Genomic DNA, 21,370 nt, shown 5'->3' with positions numbered 1-21,370 from the left:
GAGCAGGAGCCTGGGGCTGGTTGTTAAAAATCAGGGAACCCCTATTTGTCGGGTTCCCTGATTTTTAATTACCGGCTCCAGGCTCTGTCAGCCTGGTGCTGGTTTCGGCTGTGGGGGGGACCCCACGCCGTTTTTTTTTTATTTTTTATTTTATTTTTCTATGTTTTTTACACTGAAGCCTGCACGGATCTGACTGATCCGTGCAGGCTTAAAGCAAATACGACAGGGAAAGCAAGGTGTATTTTCCTGTCGTATTTGCGTGGGTGTTTTACACCACTTAGCAGCCGTATTATCAGTACGGCTGCTTAGTACATCAGGAACCACCATTCTTTTGAATGGTGATTTCTGTCGTATCCTATTGATGGTGTAGGACATTCGTATTTGTAAATACAAATACGAATGTTCCATCTTTAGGAATACGAATTGTTGTATTTTTGGGATTGTAAATCCCGAAAATACAAATTCGTAAAAAAAAGGTGTATTTCTGCCTATGAATACACCTTTTTTTCTACGAATCCATTTTGGTAAATGTCCCCCATTACCTCAAACCATATTTGTTCCTTTTTTTTTGTAAGGATATCAATATGCTTATCCCAAACATGTACAAATTGGACTACTGTATTTGCCTCTACCACCTCTGATGGTAGGCTATTCCACTTATCTACTACTCTTTCTGTGAAGTAATTCTTCCTCACATTTCCCCTGAATCTTACTCCCTCTAGTGTCAGTGCATGTCCTCGTGTTCTGCTGCTCCTCTTCCTGTGGAGAATGTCTCCCACCTGTACCTTCCTCCCCCCAGTGTCAGTGCATGTCCTCGTGTTCTGCTGCTCCTCTTCCTGTGACTAATGTCTCCCACTTGTACCATCCTCCCCCCAGTGTCAGTGCATGTCCTCGTGTTCTGCTGCTCCTCTTCCTGTGAAGAATGTCTACCACCTCTACCTCTAGCCTTTTACTGATATCTACTGTTAAGCTTGTTTTGTATTTTGAGCTGTAAAGACAATGGTGAAGCACTTTGAGTCCTATTGGGAGAAAAGTGCTATATAAATATCATTATTATTATTATTATTTATTACCTTGTTAAAACCCTTGATATATTTGAAAGTTTCTATCATGTCCCCCCTTTTTCCTTCTCTGCTCTAAATTATACATATAAAGATCTTTTAGTCTTTCCTGGTACGTTTTGTGATGTAGGCCATGCACTATTTTAGTTGCCCTTCTTTGTACAGTCTCTAATGTATTTATATCCTTCTGGAGATATGGCCTCCAGAACTGAACACAGTACTCTAGGTGAGGTCGTACCAATGACTTATACAGTGGCATATGCGTGCGCAGCCCATTTCCTTAGGGTGTGCACCATTGGAGGGGCGTGTTCATCACGCCTACTGGGCGTTCCCATTACACAGTTCGTAGTGATCCATATTCACATTACACAGCACAAACTGACCCTATTCACATTATACAGGGGTTCCGCAGGCGGTGTTCCACTTGCTAAGCAGCAAAAGATTGCTACAGATGGGGCAGGCCTCTCTCTTGCTGGCGAATCGCCAGAACGTCACCGCTGGCGATCCGCCAGCAGCCTGGCTCACCATCTGATTGAGACGCGCGTGCGTCTCACGCGCACGCTCGTCTCAATCTCCGTCGGCGGGGCGACAGGAACCCCGTCCGTCTCCGCTTCAGGGAGACGGCAGGGTTGGGGGGGGGGGGGGGTGCGGGCAGGCGGCTGGGACCCCGGGTGACCAGCGACAAGCCAGCGTTGACCCAGGGGAAGCGCCGCCGGAAGGGGATGCGCTCGCCTCTCGTGCGCGCGTGTGCCCTTCTCGCTATACAGATGGCGCTGGCGGGGGATGGCGGCTGGTGTCACCATCGCCATCCCCTGCAAAGATGGGACCTGCCCCATCTGTACTTAGTGAACGATCCTGAATCAGGCCCCTTGTTCCCCTCACTGCATTCTCACACACAGCGCACTACTCCCTCACAGTATATGTCACACTCACCCTTATTCACTTGTCCCCAGTCTCTGCACACATTACCTGCAGGCTTCAGCCAGGAGCCAGCCTGCCACATTTCACTAGGTACAGTAGGCTGCAGCTTCACTAGTCCGTCTCCACTCTCCACCCGAGCACATGACATGTCAGGGGCGTGGCCTAATCACGGACCTCCGTGGCCACGCCCCCTTTAAAAAAAAACTCATGCTGAAGGAGCCCAACCACTGCAGCCAGGCCAGCGCAGGTACTGCTAGCCAGCGGGGGGTAGGGGGCACTGTCGCTGATGGTTATTAGAGGTGCTGCAATTGTGCGGGGGGGGGGGGGGGGGGTGCCGGTCATTAGGAGGTGCCTGTGCACCCCTGGCACCCCCTGTGCGCACGCCTATGTACAGTGGCATTATTACTTCTTTCTTTCTACTGCTGATACCTCTCCCTATGCAACCAAGCATCTGACTTGCCTTCTTCATTGCTTTGTTACAATGTAAGTCCCCTGAAATAGTGACACCTAGATCCCTCTCTTCCTCAGTAGTTTCCATTATAGTGCCATTTATACCATATTTAGTCTTTGGATAATTGAGACCCAAGTGCATGATTTTGCATTTTTTTGGCATTAAACTTAGTTGTCATGATCTTGACCATTCTTCTAATCTACCTAGATCAATCATTTGTTTTATCCCTTCTGTGGGTCTACCCTGCTGCATACCCTTATTTAACAGTCTGTGATGTGGGACAGTGTCAAAGGCTTTACTAAAGTCTAGATAAGCTACATCTACAGCCCCACCTTGATCTATTACTTTAGTCAACCAGTCAAAAAAGTCAAAAATGTCAATAAGATTTATTTGACATGATCTTCCCCCAGCTGTTTCGGATCTTGTAAATTGCTGGTTTTTAGATATTTTACAACTCTTATGTTTTAAGAGTGTTTCTATCAATTTCCCTACTACTGATGTAAGGCTCACTGGTCGATAGTTGCTTACCTCTTCTTTGCTTCCACTTTTGTGCAGTGGGACTACATTCGCTGTTTTCCAGTCCTCTGGGATTACTCCAGTAGCTAGTGACTGGTTGAATAATTCTGTTAATGGTTTTATTAAGCTCTTTTAAGCTCTTTAGTATCCATAGATATGGACTCAGTTCCTAAGGGAGCCCATTTTCAAATTCCCACCAATTAATACCTCAGGCGTGACAGCGGGTCGACCAATGCAGCAATTCGACCCGGATAAAAAGGTTAAATCCAGGTCACCCTGTGTATAATGGGCAGCCCAGGTTTACTGTGAAAGTGCCGAACCTGGACTGGAGCCAGTCTAATCAAGATCCCAATCCAATACCCTGCGGTGAGAAAGCATTATTAGAAGGTCAAAGCAACTTTTAGTAAATTCTTTTTTTTTTTTTTTTTTACATAGAAACCGCCGCCAATCCACGGCAGCTCCTATCCTCCTTAGAGTCTGGTAAATTTATCATTAGTTGGCAATGTTCTTTTGTCATCTATGGGTATTTTCATTAACCTTGACATAACTAAAAATATAATACCCGCACACACATATTTAATAAGTGGAAAAAGCAAACAAATCCAGGCTCTCTGAGGAGAGTATCGAGAACCATGTATTTTACTGAAATAGCATAGTAATCAAATGCGAAAAGAAGCCGTATTTATAGACAGGTTATATTTCCTTGCAACATTGTGACCAATTATCATTTAGGACTTAGCTTACTGGAAGAACAGGGCAGAATGCGAGTTATTATAAGCCCTAGATACAGTTGGAAAACAAATTTGTTGAGCTTTCAGTAATATCTGAGGGACTATTACTGACAGCTTTTGGAATCAATCAAGTGCATGAGGGAGCCTATTAGTAATGCTTCTTAACGCTTGGGTAATTAGCTTTGTACTGCCCACAACTGCCATTATATTTATTCCAAGGATCTCAAAGTATCAGAGCGGTTTAAAAACAACATGAAAATATTCAAGAGGTTAATGTTATGAATAAAACTTCCTGAATGACGAACAACCTATTATATATCAACCTGGTCCCTGACTCCTTGTGTTAAAGAGCAGCTGTTGCTACATACAGCAAAGGCAGCCATTTTGTATCTTATACAATATATATATATATATATATATATATATATATATATATATAAAGATGGAGGCATTTCCTGATGTTCACAAGAAATACTTGCGATTGGCAGCATTCTACTGACTGAAAAAAAAACAATAAAAATTGATGAGCAGCGCTAAAGTTGCCTAGCTGACCCTCTCCATGAGTGAGAAAGTGCTCTGTTCCTGGGCTTTACTGGTAATGTATGATTGCCAGCACCTGTGGGGAGCTAGGTAACTGATAAGAAAGGTATTTCACCACAGGTGATGGCAATCCTACATTACCAGGGAAGCCCAGGAACAGAGCATTGTGTCCTCCTGGAGAGGGGCATGCTGGGAGGTATGGATAATGTATGATTGCCAGCACCTGTGGGGTGCTAGGTAACTGATAAGAAAGGTGTCACCACAGGTGCTGGCAATCATACATTACCAGGGAAGCCCAGGAACAGAGCATTGTGTCCTCCTGGAGAGGGGCATGCTGGGAGGTATGGATAATGTATGATTGCCAGCACCTGTGGGAGCTAGGTAACTGATAAGAAAGGTGTCACCACAGGTGCTGGCAATCATACATTACCATGGAAGTCCAGGAGCAGAGCATTGTGTCCTCCTGGAGAGGGGCATGCTGGGAGGTATGGATAATGTATGATTGCCAGCACCTGTGGGAGCTAGGTAACTGATAAGAAAGGTGTCACCACAGGTGCTGGCAATCATACATTACCAGGGAAGCCCAGGAACAGAGCATTGTGTCCTCCTGGAGAGGGGCATGCTGGGAGGTATGGATAATGTATGATTGCCAGCACCTGTGGGGAGCTAGGTAACTGATAAGAAAGGTGTCACCACAGGTGCTGGCAATCATACATTACCAGGGAAGCCCAGGAGCAGAGCATTGTGTCCTCCTGGAGAGGGGCATGCTGGGAGGTATGGATAATGTATGATTGCCAGCACCTGTGGGGAGCTAGGTAACTGATAAGAAAGGTGTCACCACAGGTGCTGGCAATCATACATTACCAGGGAAGCCCAGGAACAGAGCATTGTGTCCTCCTGGAGAGGGGCATGCTAGGCGGTATGGATAATGTAGGATTGCCAGCACCTGTGAGGAGCTAGGTAACTGATAAGAAAGGTGTCACCACAGGTGCTGGCAATCATACATTACCAGGGAAGCCCAGGAACAGAGCATTGTGTCCTCCTGGAGAGGGGCATGCTGGGGGGTATGGATAATGTATGATTGCCATCACCTGTGGGGAGCTGGGTAACTGATAAGAAAGGTGTCACCACAGGTGCTGGCAATCCTACATTACCAGGGAAGTCCAGGAACAGAGCACTGTGTCCTCCTGGAGAGGGGCATGCTGGGAGGTGTGGATAATGTATGATTGCCAGCACCTGTGGGGAGCTAGGTAACTGATAAGAAAGGTGTCACCACAGGTGCTGGCAATCATACATTACCAGGGAAGTCCAGGAGCAGAGCATTTTCTCCCCGAAGGAGAGGGTCGGGTAGGCAAGTATACAGCACAGTGCTAGAAAACCATATAAACTGGCTGAGTGATGCTCTGCATGCACAGACTGGCTGAGTGATGCTCTGCATGCACAGACTGGCTGAGTGATGCTCTGCATGCACAGACTGGCTGAGTGATGCTCTGCATGCACAGACTGGCTGAGTGATACTCTGCATGCACAGATGGGCTGAGTGATGCTCTGCATGGACCGTCACAAAGTGCAATGTAGATGCCGCAGATTTATTACAGCTGATAGTCAGATATCCTCTGTGTTTCCGGCTGACATTCTGGAAGTTACTAAGTAGGGGCTGTAATATGCTGCAGGGCACTCGTCGCTGTTTTGTCCTTAATAATTGACAAACTGGCAAATTGTTCATTGTTCTGAATATTGCTAATGTCTTATATAAATAAGGTTAAGCGACATGCTGGAAATGGAATAGGGGATAACATTTCCATTTACCGGCACATAGTAATTATGTTTTATCACAAAATGCTATCACACAAGGGAGAGATGCAGGTGACCATCCAGAGAGATAAAGTCAAGTTGTCCCTAGCAACCAAAAGTTTATATCTGTCATTTCATAGACAGTGCTAGATGACACTGTTTGCTAGAAGCTGATTGGTTGGGAAACTGCTCCACTGAGTGACTCCTCCTCCCTCTACAAGCTTCTATTGAGCAAATCCGCTTCCAGTTAGATTGTTGATAGCAGGGGCGAAACTAGGATTCTGGCACATAGGGCAAACAAGTAATTTGGTGCCCTATCACCCCCCCCCCCCTCCCTCCCCACTCACCCACGCATCGCAGGGCATACTGTACCCCTCCCCCCTCTTTCCCAGCCCTTCCCTCCCCCCCTGGCTGGAGTGCACTTAAATCCCTAGCTTTCCCTCTTATGCAGCAGCAGAACCAGGAAGTCAAAATGCGAGCAGGACAGTATAGAGTGCAGGCAGAGACACAGGAGTATCATGTTCCTTGAGCTGGAACTGGAAGGGGTCATGTTGGGAGATATGCATAATCTAGTATAACCCACCACCACATCCACCACCTCCCACTGGGGCCCTCCTTGGCTTAAGTGTCCCGGTCACCCCCATGGCTTAATCCAGCCCTGGGTAGGTAGGGGCCTTCAGTGTTGTTAACACTGTTCTGCCAATGGTAGTGAAAGGAAATCGATCATGTGTTCTTAGCTGATATATAAAAAAACAGCCCAAAGCCCCTAGATCCCCCGGCCTGCAGGCTTACATTACTACTGTCACAATGTCCAGAAAACTTCCATATTTATATTAATCCTCCTGATAATACTCACAGTGTCCAGAATCCGGCTTCACAAATCACATCATCACCATGATCCTATCTGCCCAATAATCTGGGTCACGTCGATGCACAGCGGGTACAGGGCTGTGATGGTACAAATCGCCTAAACAGTTTAAATGATAGCAGAACTAAGGGGGGGGGGGGGGGGTGCACACACGGGCTGTAGCAGGGAGATTTTAACTAAGTGATTTTTGCGGGTGTGGTATGGGGCTCCAACAGGGGGGTGAGCGCAAAGGAACCCCTTGGGGGTTCGCCACGCTGCTGGCCCAGTGGCTCTCTACGCTCACCACAGGTTGTATTCTCCCTCTATGGGGGTCGTGGACCCCCCCAGGGAGAATAGCCCATGTGATTCGGGATCGCCCCTGTTGGAGCACCGGCAGTCGGGATTCTGACGTCGGGATACTGCCTGTCGGGATTCCCCCTTGTCGGAGCGTCATCCGGCATCCATTTATGCTTAATCAAAATCTCCCAGTTTCTGCGGGAGATAAGCCAGCGCTTACCCCTAGCAGCAGCCCGTGCGCACAGTGTAATAGACACTGCAGCACCAAGCAGGAATATTCTTGCCTGCAGTGTCTATTTGTCAAGGCGATATTAATGCTGCGGGGCCGCGTATTGCTACCATCCGCTGTGTACACATGGGGCGATTCAGGGAAACATGCTAAGAGAATGTGGCTATGCAGTCAAAATCGCTTAGATGAATCACCCCGTGTGTACAATATACAGTATGTAAATGCAAAATGGATTATATGATGCAAATGGCATAGTGGAATATCTACTTCTGACTTTGGGGGTTATTCAGACCTGATCGCTGATCAGCAATACCCTACAATCAGATAGCTGCCGCCCAGACAGTGTGAAAACCCGCCCTGTGCAAGGCTGCAAATGGCTTGTGAAAATCGCGCCGATCGCGGCTAGCTGCGGATCCATTCGCAAACTCACTTGCCATTAAATTATTTTATTAAAAAAATAATTTCATGGTCGCAGCAGAAGAGTAGGACTTACCTTTCTGATGCACGTTGTTGTCCGAATTGGGGGCGGGCACTGACGTCATGTGACGTTTGATGACAATATTTTTGTATCGTATTGACCAACTGCTAAGTAAAGTTCCTCTTTACTTAGCAGTTGGTCAATACAATGAGTACAGTTCTTACAATCTAACTCTGTTCTCTATGCTTTATTATAACCGAATATCTGAAGAATGTTTACAATAGAAAATATTGACATGTTAATAAAGTGATTTAAGCATTTAATGATGGGATTGTATTGATAAAAAGAGATATCTACAGTTTTAACTTTTAACGTTACAAAAGCACCAGGCTGTAGGTCTGTTACATGACTAAAAGTCCCCAAGAAAGACCACTAGGTGGCGCTATTGTTCTTTGTGATTTGTGTCTTTGACATTCTCTTTTTCTTCCTCCCAGGGTTTTGTATCCAAGCTTGACACATTCATACACTGGCTGCAGGATGCAATGGAAGCCACTGAGAACTGGACCCCTCCTCTTCCTGAGACAGAGGCCTTACAACTCTACCTACATACACACCTGGTGAGGAGGTGTACCGTGTCATTTACACCAGACTGTGGAATACACGTTATAAGGCCAGTTACACAGCCAATGGGGTTTAGTGGTGTGGTGTAAATATACCAGCGCACATTTGTTTAATTTTTAATGTTGCTACATTTTAACTTCCAATTGCAATAATTTGTAAGCTCTTTGCATTTTACCCTACTGATTATCAATGTGTCAGTAAGGAAGGTGGTAATTTAGTGCATTATTCAACCCCCCCCCCCCCCCCAAACATATTTCTATTTATATTATGTCATTTATGTATGCTAGGGTTGAAAGTACTGCAGCAGATGAGAGAGATTTATCAAAGCTTGGAGGTAGAGAGAGTACCGATCAATCAGCTCCCAACTATCATTTTTCAAGCGCACCCTGTAACACAGCAGTTAAGATCTGATTGGTTGGTACTTTGGGGTAAACGTATAACACCAATACATAACGTGTCGGCATTGCCCCTTCCACTTCGCTTCAGTGATATTCTTTAGCGATACACAATCTGCCAGTGTTAGAATATTTCTGCATTTGACGTTTAAACGATTTCATTTTTCATTGATGATTGTATTTGATGCTCAGTGTTATTGCCGGACGGTGCTTGTAAGATGCGTTCCTCACCGCGCTCTTCATTGTCTCTTGTAGAACTTTAAGCAGAGTGTGGATGGTCACTGTGCCCTGAAGGACGCGGTGCTGGAAGAAGGCCACCGGCTGATGGAAGTGCTTGTCTCTCACAGGCCAGGTAATGGCGGACATATATGACAGACGCACCATATGTCAGCTGTTGGACTCATGCCAGGAGACAGCAGGGCAGATTGTAGACAGCGTGACTGTCATCTAATATGCGGACGAAACAAAATATATATACACAAAGATAAATCCAAATATTATGTGTGTGTGTGTGTGTGTGTTTTGGAGTGAGAAAACACATTTATACATGTGGTGATACTTTCTACATTGCGCTAATTAAAATTGAGGGTTTGTTACATATAACAAAAGAAGGTTATGGGTCCCTCATCCTGTTATATAAAAGGCTAAATCCTCCTCACCTCTGAGGTGAAGTACCGCCAGTGATCACTAGAGGCCACTCAAGTCCCCCCTCTGTCCCCTGTGAATAGACGTCTCTGTTCCTGCAGCCTGACGGGCTGGGGACGTAGCCAGCAGCACCCAGAGCCAATAGCCATGCCACCACAGCTGCACAAATGGGGCGTGGCCTCATGATGGTAGGCCACACCCCCTTGCCATGAGGCCACACACCTAAAATTCCGGTGCATGCCTCCGGTGCGTGAAGCATACCTCCTTATAATAACATATTTCTGTGCCTTGGAATCTGCTGTCCCTCACCCAAGTCCTGAAATGTTTGTCCTAAACTCCGAGGTGGATTTTCCGCAAGGCATCCTAGGCACCTGCCTAGGGCCCAGCAGGTCCCAAGGGGCCCCATAAAGATATCCTGGCCATCCAAAACAGTCCCAGAGAAGCGTTGCGTGACTAGCGCTTGACCTTATGACATCACACGACCAGCCCACACTCACAAAGTCCCTTTGATGTTCTTTGCTAGGGTAAAATATATTTAGAGACACCTGCTGTTTTCATCCACTGTACATTGGTAGTCAGCTTACATTAAGGTCAGGATGCACTAAAGCAAAAATGCAGTATAAGCGCAGTTTTCGGGAGTTTTACCGCAATTTCGAATGCAATGAAACCGGCATACCGGGTACCACGATGGGTGGTATGGCCAGCAAAAGTTGGCTCTCAGCATGCCCCGTGGCCAGTGCCATCTATCTGTGCATGCGCAGATGGACTCCCGGGTCTCGGACCCAGAAGTCCACAGGATCGCAAAGCTGTCCTTTGCGTTACTAATTGCATATGCTGTTATAATAGATGCGGTAGTCAGCGGATGCCGGCAAAGTGGGGCCGTGGATATTAGAGCATCCCACCCTCAATGTGACGCTGGTATTAACCCTACTTCCAAAAGACCTAGGGGTTTGTTCACTAACATGGGAGTTCTATTGAAGATAGGATGTTGCTACAGGCAACCAATCAGATTCTATCTTTTATCTTCTAGATCGAGAAGTTGCTAAATAAATAAGAAGTAGATTGTAATTGGTTGCTATGGACAATATCCAATTTCTAGAATCTTAGAAAATGATCCCCTATTTATCTGTCCTTGTGCCCTGAGGGAAAACAGCAATTACTGGCCAAAATGTCTTGTGCTGCCGACTGAATGTATCCCGATATCAGACAGTACAACAGACAGTACATGCCCAACATCAGACAGTACACGTGATCAGATGAGACAGAAAATGACAGTAGCAGCCAGCGACCCGGCCAGACAGACGCCGTCAGGAAGTACAAGGAGGTGGGAGAGGCTCGGGCTGTCCCATAATGGTGGGCAAGCAGGCTGTTGGTTGGATCTGGGCTCAAACTGATCTTATCCATGCTCTCCGGCATGTGTTTGTAGGCATGTACTGGAATCTATCCATGGGCATTATAATGCGGAAAGGCTAACAAGGTGCTACACCCCTCCGAGTCTCTAACACATTATGCAGGGGCGGGGCTGGGGGCTGGGGAGGGAGTGGGGTCATTGCAGCAGGGGCGTGGGGGCTGGGGAGGGAGTGGGGGCATTGCAGGGGCGTGGGGGCTGGGGAGGGAGTGGGGGCATTACAGGGGCGTGGGGGCTGGGGAGGGAGTGGGGGCATTGCAGGGGTGTGGAGGCTGGGGAGGGAGTGGGGGCATTGCAGGGGCGTGGGGGCTGGGGAGGAGTGGGGGCATTGTAGGGGCATCAGGGCTGGGGAGGGAGTGAGGGCATTGCAGCAGGGGCGTGGGGGCTGGGGAGGGAGTGGGGGCATTGCAGGGGTGTGGAGGCTGGGGAGGGAGTGGGGGCATTGCAGGGGCGTGGGGGCTGGGGAGGAGTGGGGGCATTGTAGGGGCATCAGGGCTGGGGAGGGAGTGAGGGCATTGCAGCAGGGGCGTGGGGGCTGGGGAGGGAGTGGGGGCATTGCAGAGGCGTGGGGGCTGGGGAGGGAGTGGGGGCATTGCAGAGGCGTGGGGGCTGGGGAGGGAGTGGGGGCATTGCAGGGGCATGATTTTTAAATGCTTGATTTATTAACCCTCATATGTCCCACTTTTTGAGGCTGGCTGAAATGTACCATTAATAACAATTTAATAACTGTATAAATGTAAATAGAATTAAAGGGCAAATTGGAAAACTTAAATTTGTATAAAGCACACATATAAAAGATTCAGAAATAATAAAAATATTAATAATAATAATGGTAATAAAAAGCCTGCGTGGGTATCTTTGGATGCAGCAGCGGATCACAGTAGCCTGCAGTGGGTATAATCGGATGCAGCATCAGATCACAGTAGCCTGCAGTGGGTATCTTCAATGCAGCAGCAGATCCAACTAGCTTACAGTGGGTATCATAGGATGCAGCAGTGGATCACAGTAGCCTGCACTGGGTATCTTTGGATGCAGCAACGGATCACAGTAGCCTGCAGTGGGCATCTCAGGATGCAGCAGTGGATCACAGTAGCCTGCACTGGGTATCTTCGGATGCAGCAACGGATCACAGTAGCCTGCAGTGGGCATCTTTGGATACAGCAACAGATCACAGTAGCCTGCAGTGGGTATCTTCGGATGCAGCATCGGATCACAGTAGCCTGCAGTGGGCATCTTTGGATACAGCAACAGATCACAGTAGCCTGCAGTGGGTATCTTCGGATGCAGCATCAGATCACAGTAGCCTGCAGTGGGCATCTTTGGATACAGCAACAGATCACAGTAGCCTGCAGTGGGTATCTTCGGATGCAGCATCGGATCACAGTAGCCTGCAGTGGGCATCTTTGGATACAGCAACAGATCACAGTAGCCTGCAGTGGGTATCTTCGGATGCAGCATCGGATCACAGTAGCCTGCAGTGGGTATCTTCGGATGCAGCAACGGATCACAGTAGCCTGCAGTGGGCATCTTTGGATACAGCAACAGATCACAGTAGCCTGCAGTGGGTATCTTCGGATGCAGCATCAGATCACAGTAGCCTGCAGTGGGCATCTTTGGATACAGCAACAGATCACAGTAGCCTGCAGTGGGTATCTTCGGATGCAGCATCGGATCACAGTAGCCTGCAGTGGGCATCTTTGGATACAGCAACAGATCACAGTAGCCTGCAGTGGGCATCTTCGGATACAGCAACAGATCACAGTAGCCTGCAGTGGGCATCTTTGGATGCAGCATCAGATCACAGTAGCCTGCAGTGGGCATCTTCGGATACAGCAACAGATCACAGTAGCCTGCAGTGGGCATCTTTGGATGCAGCATCAGATCACAGTAGCCTGCAGTGGGCATCTTCGGATACAGCAACAGATCACAGTAGCCTGCAGTGGGTATCATAGGATGCAGTGGATCACAGAAGCATGCAGTGGGCATCTTTGTATGCAGTGGATCACAGAAGCATGCAGTGGGCTTCTTTGTATGCAGTGGATCACAGAAGCATGCAGTGGGCATCTTTGTATGCAGTGGATCACAGAAGCATGCAGTGGGCATCTTTGTATGCAGTGGATCACAGAAGCATGCAGTGGGCATCTTTGTATGCAGTGGATCACAGAAGCATGCAGTGGGCATCTTTGTATGCAGTGGATCACAGTAGCCTGCAGTGGGCATCTTCGGATACAGCAACAGATCACAGTAGCCTGCAGTGGGCATCTTTGGATGCAGCATCAGATCACAGTAGCCTGCAGTGGGCATCTTCGTATACAGCAACAGATCACAGTAGCCTGCAGTGGGCATCTTTGGATGCAGCATCAGATCACAGTAGCCTGCAGTGGGCATCTTCGGATACAGCAACAGATCACAGTAGCCTGCAGTGGGTATCATAGGATGCAGTGGATCACAGAAGCATGCAGTGGGCATCTTTGTATGCAGTGGATCACAGAAGCATGCAGTGGGCTGCTTTGTATGCAGTGGATCACAGAAGCATGCAGTGGGCATCTTTGTATGCAGTGGATCACAGAAGCATGCAGTGGGCATCTTTGTATGCAGTGGATCACAGAAGCATGCAGTGGGCATCTTTGTATGCAGTGGATCACAGAAGCATGCAATGGGCATCTTTGTATGCAGTGGATCACAGAAGCATGCAGTGGGAATCTTTGTATGCAGTGGATCACAGAAGCATGCAATGGGCATCTTTGTATGCAGTGGATCACAGAAGCATGCAGTGGGCATCTTTGTATGCAGTGGATCACAGAAGCATGCAGTGGGAATCTTTGTATGCAGTGGATCACAGAAGCATGCAATGGGCATCTTTGTATGCAGTGGATCACAGAAGCACGTTCGCACAGGGGAGCGATGTTTAGCAAGTGCGCATAAACTTTTATGTGTACGTGCAGCAGTTTGGCGCGAGCGGGCGCGGTGAATTGCTTATTCACTCTCCCGTTCACACCTACCATGAAAATGCTGGCGATTCCCATGAAAACACACACACACACATATATATTCCCTATACAGTTCTACAGTGAGTGGTTGGTGCCCTCGAAATAAAGCAAATCTGTATAAATAATAATAAATGTCCCATAACTGCCCATGCCTGCATTTACACGTCCTTTCCTATAGAGGGCAGCATAGTCAGTGGCTCTCTGAGAGGGTAAGGAGGGCGCAGTGTGCCCTCTGTAAGCAGCGAGGCTCCCAGCTGTGACTTCTTACTGAAGCATGAAATAATAATGACTTACAGGGAAGGCACACGGTGACGCCAAGTATCATACTGCGTGTCAGTAAATAACAAGCTGACTCCTGATGTATTATTAATATTTACATTAACACCGAGACCTCCACTTCCTGTGGCAGACATTGTTATATACTGTACACACATTACTCCCTGTGTTATGCATGTACTGTGGTCACGGATAGGTCTACAAAGGCGCTTACTGAGGACCGGTCTCCATGCCAAGGGCTTGTACACATGGTCGTTCATTCCAATGGGGAAATTTACTAAGCTATCAGCATCTACTTCTTATTTATTTCGTACCTTCTAGAAGATAATAGGTAGTATCTGATTGGTTGCCCAGAGCAACATACCCTGTGAAATAGTACTCCCATCTTAGTACATTTCTCCCCAAGGCCCTTATTCAGAATCGTGCGGTACGGCCCGCGTGCGGCCGTACCGCCGATGTTTTTTGTCTGCACATGCGCAGAGGTCAATCTGCGCATGTGCAGCCCCCTTCGCCGCAGACGGATTTCGTCCGCCGCAAAGGGGGCGTATAGGGGCGTGAGGGGCTTCAGCCCCTCATTTCCCTATGTGTACGCCCCGCGTTTCATGGGCGTTCCCATGAAAACGCGGGGCGTATGCATGGTAATGAGGGCATGACGCCCTCATTACCATGACATGGGGGCGGAAAGCTGACGTCGCCGGATGTCAGCTTTCAGCCCCCTTACAAGCTCCCACACGGACGATTGTCCGTGTGGTCTGAGCTTGCGGGAGCTGCCGCGGCGTGCGGGCCTGCCTTCGATGGTCGTCGACCATCGAAGGCAGGGGGCAGCTCCCACCATGGTGGAGGCGTAGCCTCCACCATTTTTGTGCGGATCGCCAGCCGTCCGTGTACGGACGGCCGTGGCGATCCGTCCGGTGGGCGGCCCTTGGTTTGTGCGGTCGGAGCCCCGTGTGCGGCTCTGACCGCACCAACCAGAATAAGGGCCCAAGTGTTTTGCGTATGTTCTATGTGGCTATCAAACACACAAATGCAATTATTGGAATGAATGGGTCACATTTCTGTTACGTCTTGAAGGTATTTTACAATCATTACTCCGATCAATGGACAGTGAAATCCTTAAGTTAAGTATCAGACTTTTAATAGTCTTCATTGAATATTAGCGATCAAATTGGTTACTTGCTTTAGGACTCATAAATGGAGAACCTTAGCACCCTTGGCTGTTGTTGAACTACCCTTCCCAGCATGCCCTGCAACAGCTTTGCTATTTGCCCATGCGAAAACTGTTGCAGGGCATGCTGGGATGTGTAGTTCAACAATAGCTGGAGTGCCAAGGTTCTACAACACTGCGTTAGGTCATTTGTTTGTACATAACTGGTAATTATATCCTTTTCTTGCATCCTTCAGTCATGTATTTATATTATCAGGCAGCAATAGTTATACAGGGACACCACACAAAGTAGCACAATGCTTGTAATGGTGTCCAATGCCGGGAACAGAAACCTGTGTTGTATCACTTGGTAACAAACCTGATGATATAAATACTTGGCCAATGCAATGAGGATACCGAGGGTGGATGATTTATTTATCATGTCGTCTGATAGTTCTGTGATATATGCAAACAGCGCCATCAGCAGACAGAAGTAATATTTGCGGGTGAATCTTTTTCCCTGCCCACATATCCATGACTAAATAGAGATGAGGTGGCAGTTTAGCACTCGGCGGCTGGAGGGCACTTTATATGCCATGTGGGGAGAGTTGGCAGCAGACGCCGCAGTCCTGGCTCCCTACTCACTGTATGCCCACACGTTTTGTCACAGGTAGTTATTTGCAACTGATTTACAACATTCTTAATGGACTATGTCAGCCAGATAACGCCAGCTGCGCGCCTCGGTGGAGGTTAAAGTGTCCTCCACCTTTGTGATGGTGCTAACAATTCTGCTATTGCCGCAGATGTTTGCTAAATGGCCACAGCTGTTTGTGGTAAATAGCCATTCAAGGTAAACAGCACTTTTATAATCACATTTACCTTTCTAAATATCCCCCATATGATATTTACAACCCGTGAGCTGTGCAGGCGGCGGAGTAAGACACAAGCACACAGCGCCTGTACAGCAATGCGGTCCTCCGCAGGTGACACACACTAGGGCCCTTATTCTGGTTCACTCACAAGGATGCAAATTATTATTATTATTATATCCCATGGTAATGCAGCTGTGATGCGGGCGCAGGGTGCGGGCAGTTGACATCACCAGATATCAGCTGCCCGCCCTCTTCTCATACATGGGCGCCGCAAATCTAAGTCACCAGGGAATTTCTGTGAATGGATGTTAATGCAAAACATCCATTCACATGTGTGCGGAGAAACTCGGCGTGCGAGGGGGGGGGGGGAGCGGACGGTCGTGCGGACGTCATTTGGCTGACTTGCAAAACTGCAAAATCTGCAGCTTTGCGAGTCAACCAGAATGAGGGTCATTGAGCAAAGTGCATAGAGCAGTGTGTGAGGATGAGAACTAGAACGTTTCAATAAAGATGTGTGTTTTGAACGCCCTTTTAAAGCTTTGGAGCTCCAGAGGTGGGAAGCATCATAGGCACATGTCCCATGCCCACCGTATGAATGACTATTGGCATGCATTTATATGGTAGTGGCAGCACACACTTTGTAGCCACAGGGCTGGCCGCTATGGGTAACTTCAATGTTCCCACTGATATGGGGAGTTGCCAGTTTTGGTATCACCTCGGTAAGAATGGAGTAGGTGCGTGAGTGTGCCTAGCAGGGCCGCCACTAGTAATGTTGCCATGGGGCCCGGAACTGACCTTCAGCCCGGGGCTCAGAACAGTTGTACCCATGGCATCCCCCTGTCGGCGGCCCTGGTGCCTAGTCTGCACCCAAGTAGGAAACTTGAATGTTGTATGGCAGAATAGGATCACAGTGAGTGATGGAGAAGGAGGCATTTAGGAGGTGTTCCAGAAGTAATGTCCAAGAAAGCCGGGATATTTTTATAGCGCAGCAGATTCCGTTACAGCGTCTTATATAGTGCAGCAGATTCCGTTACAGCGTCTTATATAGCGCAGCAGATTCTGTTACGGTGTCTTATATAGCGCAGCAGATTCCGTTACAGCGTCTTATATAGTGCAGCAGATTCTGTTACAGCGTCTTATATAGCGCAGCAGATTCCGTTACAGCGTCTTATATAGCGCAGCAGATTCCGTTACAGTGTCTTATATAGCGCAGCAGATTACGTTACAGTGTCTTATATAGCGCAGCAGATTCCATTACAGTGTCTTATATAGCGCAGCAGATTCTGTTACAGTGTCTTATATAGCACAGCAGATTCCGTTAGAGTGGCTTATATAGAGCAGCAGATTCCGTTACAGTGTCTTATATAGCGCAGCAGATTCCATTGCAGTTTCTTATATAGTGCAGCAGATTCTGTTACAGTGTCTTATATAGCGCAGCAGATTGCGTTACAGGGTCTTATATAGTGCAGCAGATTCCGTTACAGCGTCTTATATAGTGCAGCAGATTCCGTTACAGCGTCTTATATAGTGCAGCAGATTCCGTTAGTGTCTTATATAGCGCAGCAGATTCCATTGCAGTTTCTTATATAGTGCAGTAGATTCCGTTACAGTGTCTTATATAGTGCAGCAGATTCCGTTACAGGGTCTTATATAGCGCAGCAGATTCCGTTACAGCGTCTTATATAGTGCAGCAGATTCCGTTAGTGTCTTATATAGCGCAGCAGATTCCATTGCAGTTTCTTATATAGTGCAGTAGATTCCGTTACAGTGTCTTATATAGCGCAGCAGATTCCGTTACAGGGTCTTATATAGCGCAGCAGATTCCGTAAGTGTCTTATATAGTGCAGCAGATTCCGTTACAGCGTCTTATATAGCGCAGCAGATTCAGTTACAGGTTCTTATAATAGCGCAGCAGATTCCGTTACAGCGTCTTATATAGCGCAGCAGATTCCGTTACAGTGTCTTATATAGCGCAGCAGATCCCGTTACAGTGTCTTATATAGCGCAGCAGATTCCATTACAGTGTCTTATATAGCGCAGCAGATTCTGTTACAGTGTCTTATATAGCACAGCAGATTCCGTTAGAGTGGCTTATATAGAGCAGCAGATTCCGTTACAGTGTCTTATATAGCGCAGCAGATTCCATTGCAGTTTCTTATATAGTGCAGCAGATTCTGTTACAGTGTCTTATATAGCGCAGCAGATTCCGTTACAGGGTCTTATATAGTGCAGCAGATTCCGTTACAGCGTCTTATATAGTGCAGCAGATTCCGTTACAGCGTCTTATATAGTGCAGCAGATTCCGTTAGTGTCTTATATAGCGCAGCAGATTCCATTGCAGTTTCTTATATAGTGCAGTAGATTCCGTTACAGTGTCTTATATAGTGCAGCAGATTCCGTTACAGGGTCTTATATAGCGCAGCAGATTCCGTTACAGCGTCTTATATAGTGCAGCAGATTCCGTTAGTGTCTTATATAGCGCAGCAGATTCCATTGCAGTTTCTTATATAGTGCAGTAGATTCCGTTACAGTGTCTTATATAGCGCAGCAGATTCCGTTAGTGTCTTATATAGCGCAGCAGATTCCGTAAGTGTCTTATATAGTGCAGCAGATTCCGTTACAGCGTCTTATATAGCGCAGCAGATTCAGTTACAGGTTCTTATAATAGCGCAGCAGATTCCGTTACAGCGTCTTATATAGCGCAGCAGATTCCGTTACAGTGTCTTATATAGCGCAGCAGATCCCGTTACAGTGTCTTATATAGCGCAGCAGATTCCGTTACAGCGTCTTATATAGCGCAGCAGATTCCGTTACAGTGTCTTATATAGCGCAGCAGATTGCGTTACAGTCTCTTATATAGCGCAGCAGATTCAGTTACAGGTTCTTATATAGCGCAGCAGATTCCGTTACAGTGTCTTATATAGCGCAGCAGATCCTGTTACAGTGTCTTATATAGCGCAGCAGATTCCGTTACAGTGTCTTATATAGCGCAGCAGATTCCGTTACAGCGTCTTATATAGCGCAGCAGATTCCGTTCCAGCGTCTTATATAGCGCAGCAGATTCCGTTACAGGTTCTTATAAAGCGCAGCAGATTCCGTTACAGCGTCTTATATAGCGCAGCAGATTCCGTTACAGTGTCTTATATAGCGCAGCAGATTCCGTTACAGTGTCTTATATAGCGCAGCAGATTCCGTTACAGTGTCTTATATAGCGCAGCAGATTCCGTTACAGCGTCTAATATAGCGCAGCAGATTCCGTTGCGCTTTACAATTGGAAACAACAGTGATTAAACAAACTGGGTAGATACAAACCGACATGGAGGTAGGAGGGCCCTGCTCACAAGGGATAATAAGAGGGGATGCAATTAGATATGAATGTTACTGGAGGCTATGTGGGGGTTCCGGAATATGGTAGGCTTGCCTGAAGTGGTGAGTTTTCCCTAAAAGTTTGGAGGCTAGATGTAGAAGTGCGCTTTGTGTGGCTGTGTGTTACCATCTTATTGTCTGATCCTGTCTGTTGTGTCATTGGACATTAGTCTGACAATCCGCCTGTGTTGTTGCTTGGTTCAGGTTTCCAGGAGATGCTGCAGATGATCACTGCGCAGTGGAAGGAGCTGCAGAAGCAGATACGGAGGCAGCACAGTTGGATCCTGGGCGCACTTGATACTGTGAAAGCAGATATACTGCAGAGAGATGAGACTCCTGAAGTTGTGGCTGAATCGCAGGTGAGACAGGGGAGCGGACTGACGCGCTGACAATGGAAACCTGTTTATATAGGGACCATCATCGTAGGGTTACCTATTTACAGTGCTTGGGTCTTGGGTGGCTGCAGTGCATTGAGGGCCTAATTCAGACATGGTCACAATTGTCTAAAAATCGCAGATCACCTGGAAAACGCAGTTTAAGCTCTGGCGGGAGGTGGCAACTGGGGTGACGATGCAGCATTGTTGGGCGGGACGCCGCATTTTCTAGGAGCTGCCCAGAAAGCACAAGCGTGTCAGGGCTGCTCCAGGGGAGGGCTTAGGCAGCTGTGTGATGTCATACGCAGCCATTGCAACCTGAAACATGGCGGCTGTGTGTCAGGCTTCTGGGTGGCATCTGCGGGACTCGCAAGACTGCGAAATCGCAGCCTTGCGAATCAACCAGAATAAGGACCTTAAGGTTTATAGGCAAAGCCGGCCCTAGCTAATTTGATGCTCTAGGCAAGAATTTTGTTGGTGTTAGCTAGCACTGTCATTAGTTCTGACCCTGATTCATTGCTCTTTATTACACCACAAAGTATTGCTCCTTATTCACACTGCACCACACTGTATTGCTCCTTATTCACACTGCACCACACTGTATTGCTCCTTATTCATACTGCACCACACTGTATTGCTCCTTATTCACACTGCACCACACTGTATTGCTCCTTATTCATACTGCACCATACTGTATTTCTCCTTATTCATACTGCACCACACTGTATTGCTCCTTATTCATACTAGCTGGCTGCTGCTGGCTTAGTGGTATGAGCTGCATGCCCCATGGTATTAAAAATGCCCTAGGAATTTGCCTAGTCTGCTTATGTTTATAGGACATGAGTTCGGACACCACCGTACCCTTACAGGACGACAGTATAATAGACTGCTGATATTTATAGGATTGCATATACTGTAGGCCACATTTCCAACACCACCTGTAATCATAATCTTCCCTCTGTTTTATTCACAATCCAAAAGCCTGTAAAGGAGATGCGGGCAAACATTTTGTTATCTCGGTATGCAGTGTTTCCGCTAGGACGCCAATGCCAGCATGAGATGTGTGGTAGCAAAGCGTTAATGTTGCCTGCGCTGTTCAGCGCCTATATGAAACAGTGTACGTTCCTTTTACACAGTGGAATATATCCCATGGGTGTCACACAGCAGGGCCATAGAATATTTATTGCCCTAATAAATCATAATTATGACTCTATTCTCTGACACCTTTAGTCACATGACTGCGTCTAATGAGTGGCTTGACTAATTAAGAAAAAGAGAGTGGGGGCAAAGACATTGCTCATTAGAGGCCTGCAAGTGGAAAGTGGCTCTTTGTCGCCGGGCGCAGTTTGATCGCTGTTGGTGCAATGCAGACCTTCCTGCCAGCTAAAGGGTTAAATATTTTACTGTTTACCTACACAGACCCGTAAAGGACACCTTTTTTTCTCCTTAGACATAATATATTTCAACTGTACGT

At 47.3% G+C, this 21,370-nt stretch overlaps 1 protein-coding gene across 1 annotated transcript in view; it reads left to right on the top strand.

Annotated features, from left to right (window-relative positions):
- The window catches only part of AKAP6 (A-kinase anchoring protein 6), a 203,886-nt gene that overhangs the window by 101,989 nt on the left and 80,527 nt on the right, over positions 1-21,370 (top strand). Inside the window, exons 5-7 of the mRNA XM_083167534.1 lie at positions 8,300-8,422; positions 9,077-9,173; positions 19,727-19,881. Of these exons, the coding sequence (XP_083023660.1) occupies positions 8,300-8,422; positions 9,077-9,173; positions 19,727-19,881 (375 nt within the window). The remainder of the gene's footprint in view (positions 1-8,299; positions 8,423-9,076; positions 9,174-19,726; positions 19,882-21,370) is intronic.

This window comes from Crinia signifera, chromosome 12, assembly GCF_055691185.1.
Source record: "Crinia signifera chromosome 12, ASM5569118v1, whole genome shotgun sequence".
NCBI classification, from domain to species: domain Eukaryota; kingdom Metazoa; phylum Chordata; class Amphibia; order Anura; family Myobatrachidae; genus Crinia; species Crinia signifera.
Note: the sequence above shows the minus strand (reverse complement) of the source record. Positions and strands in the feature narration are given on the sequence as shown.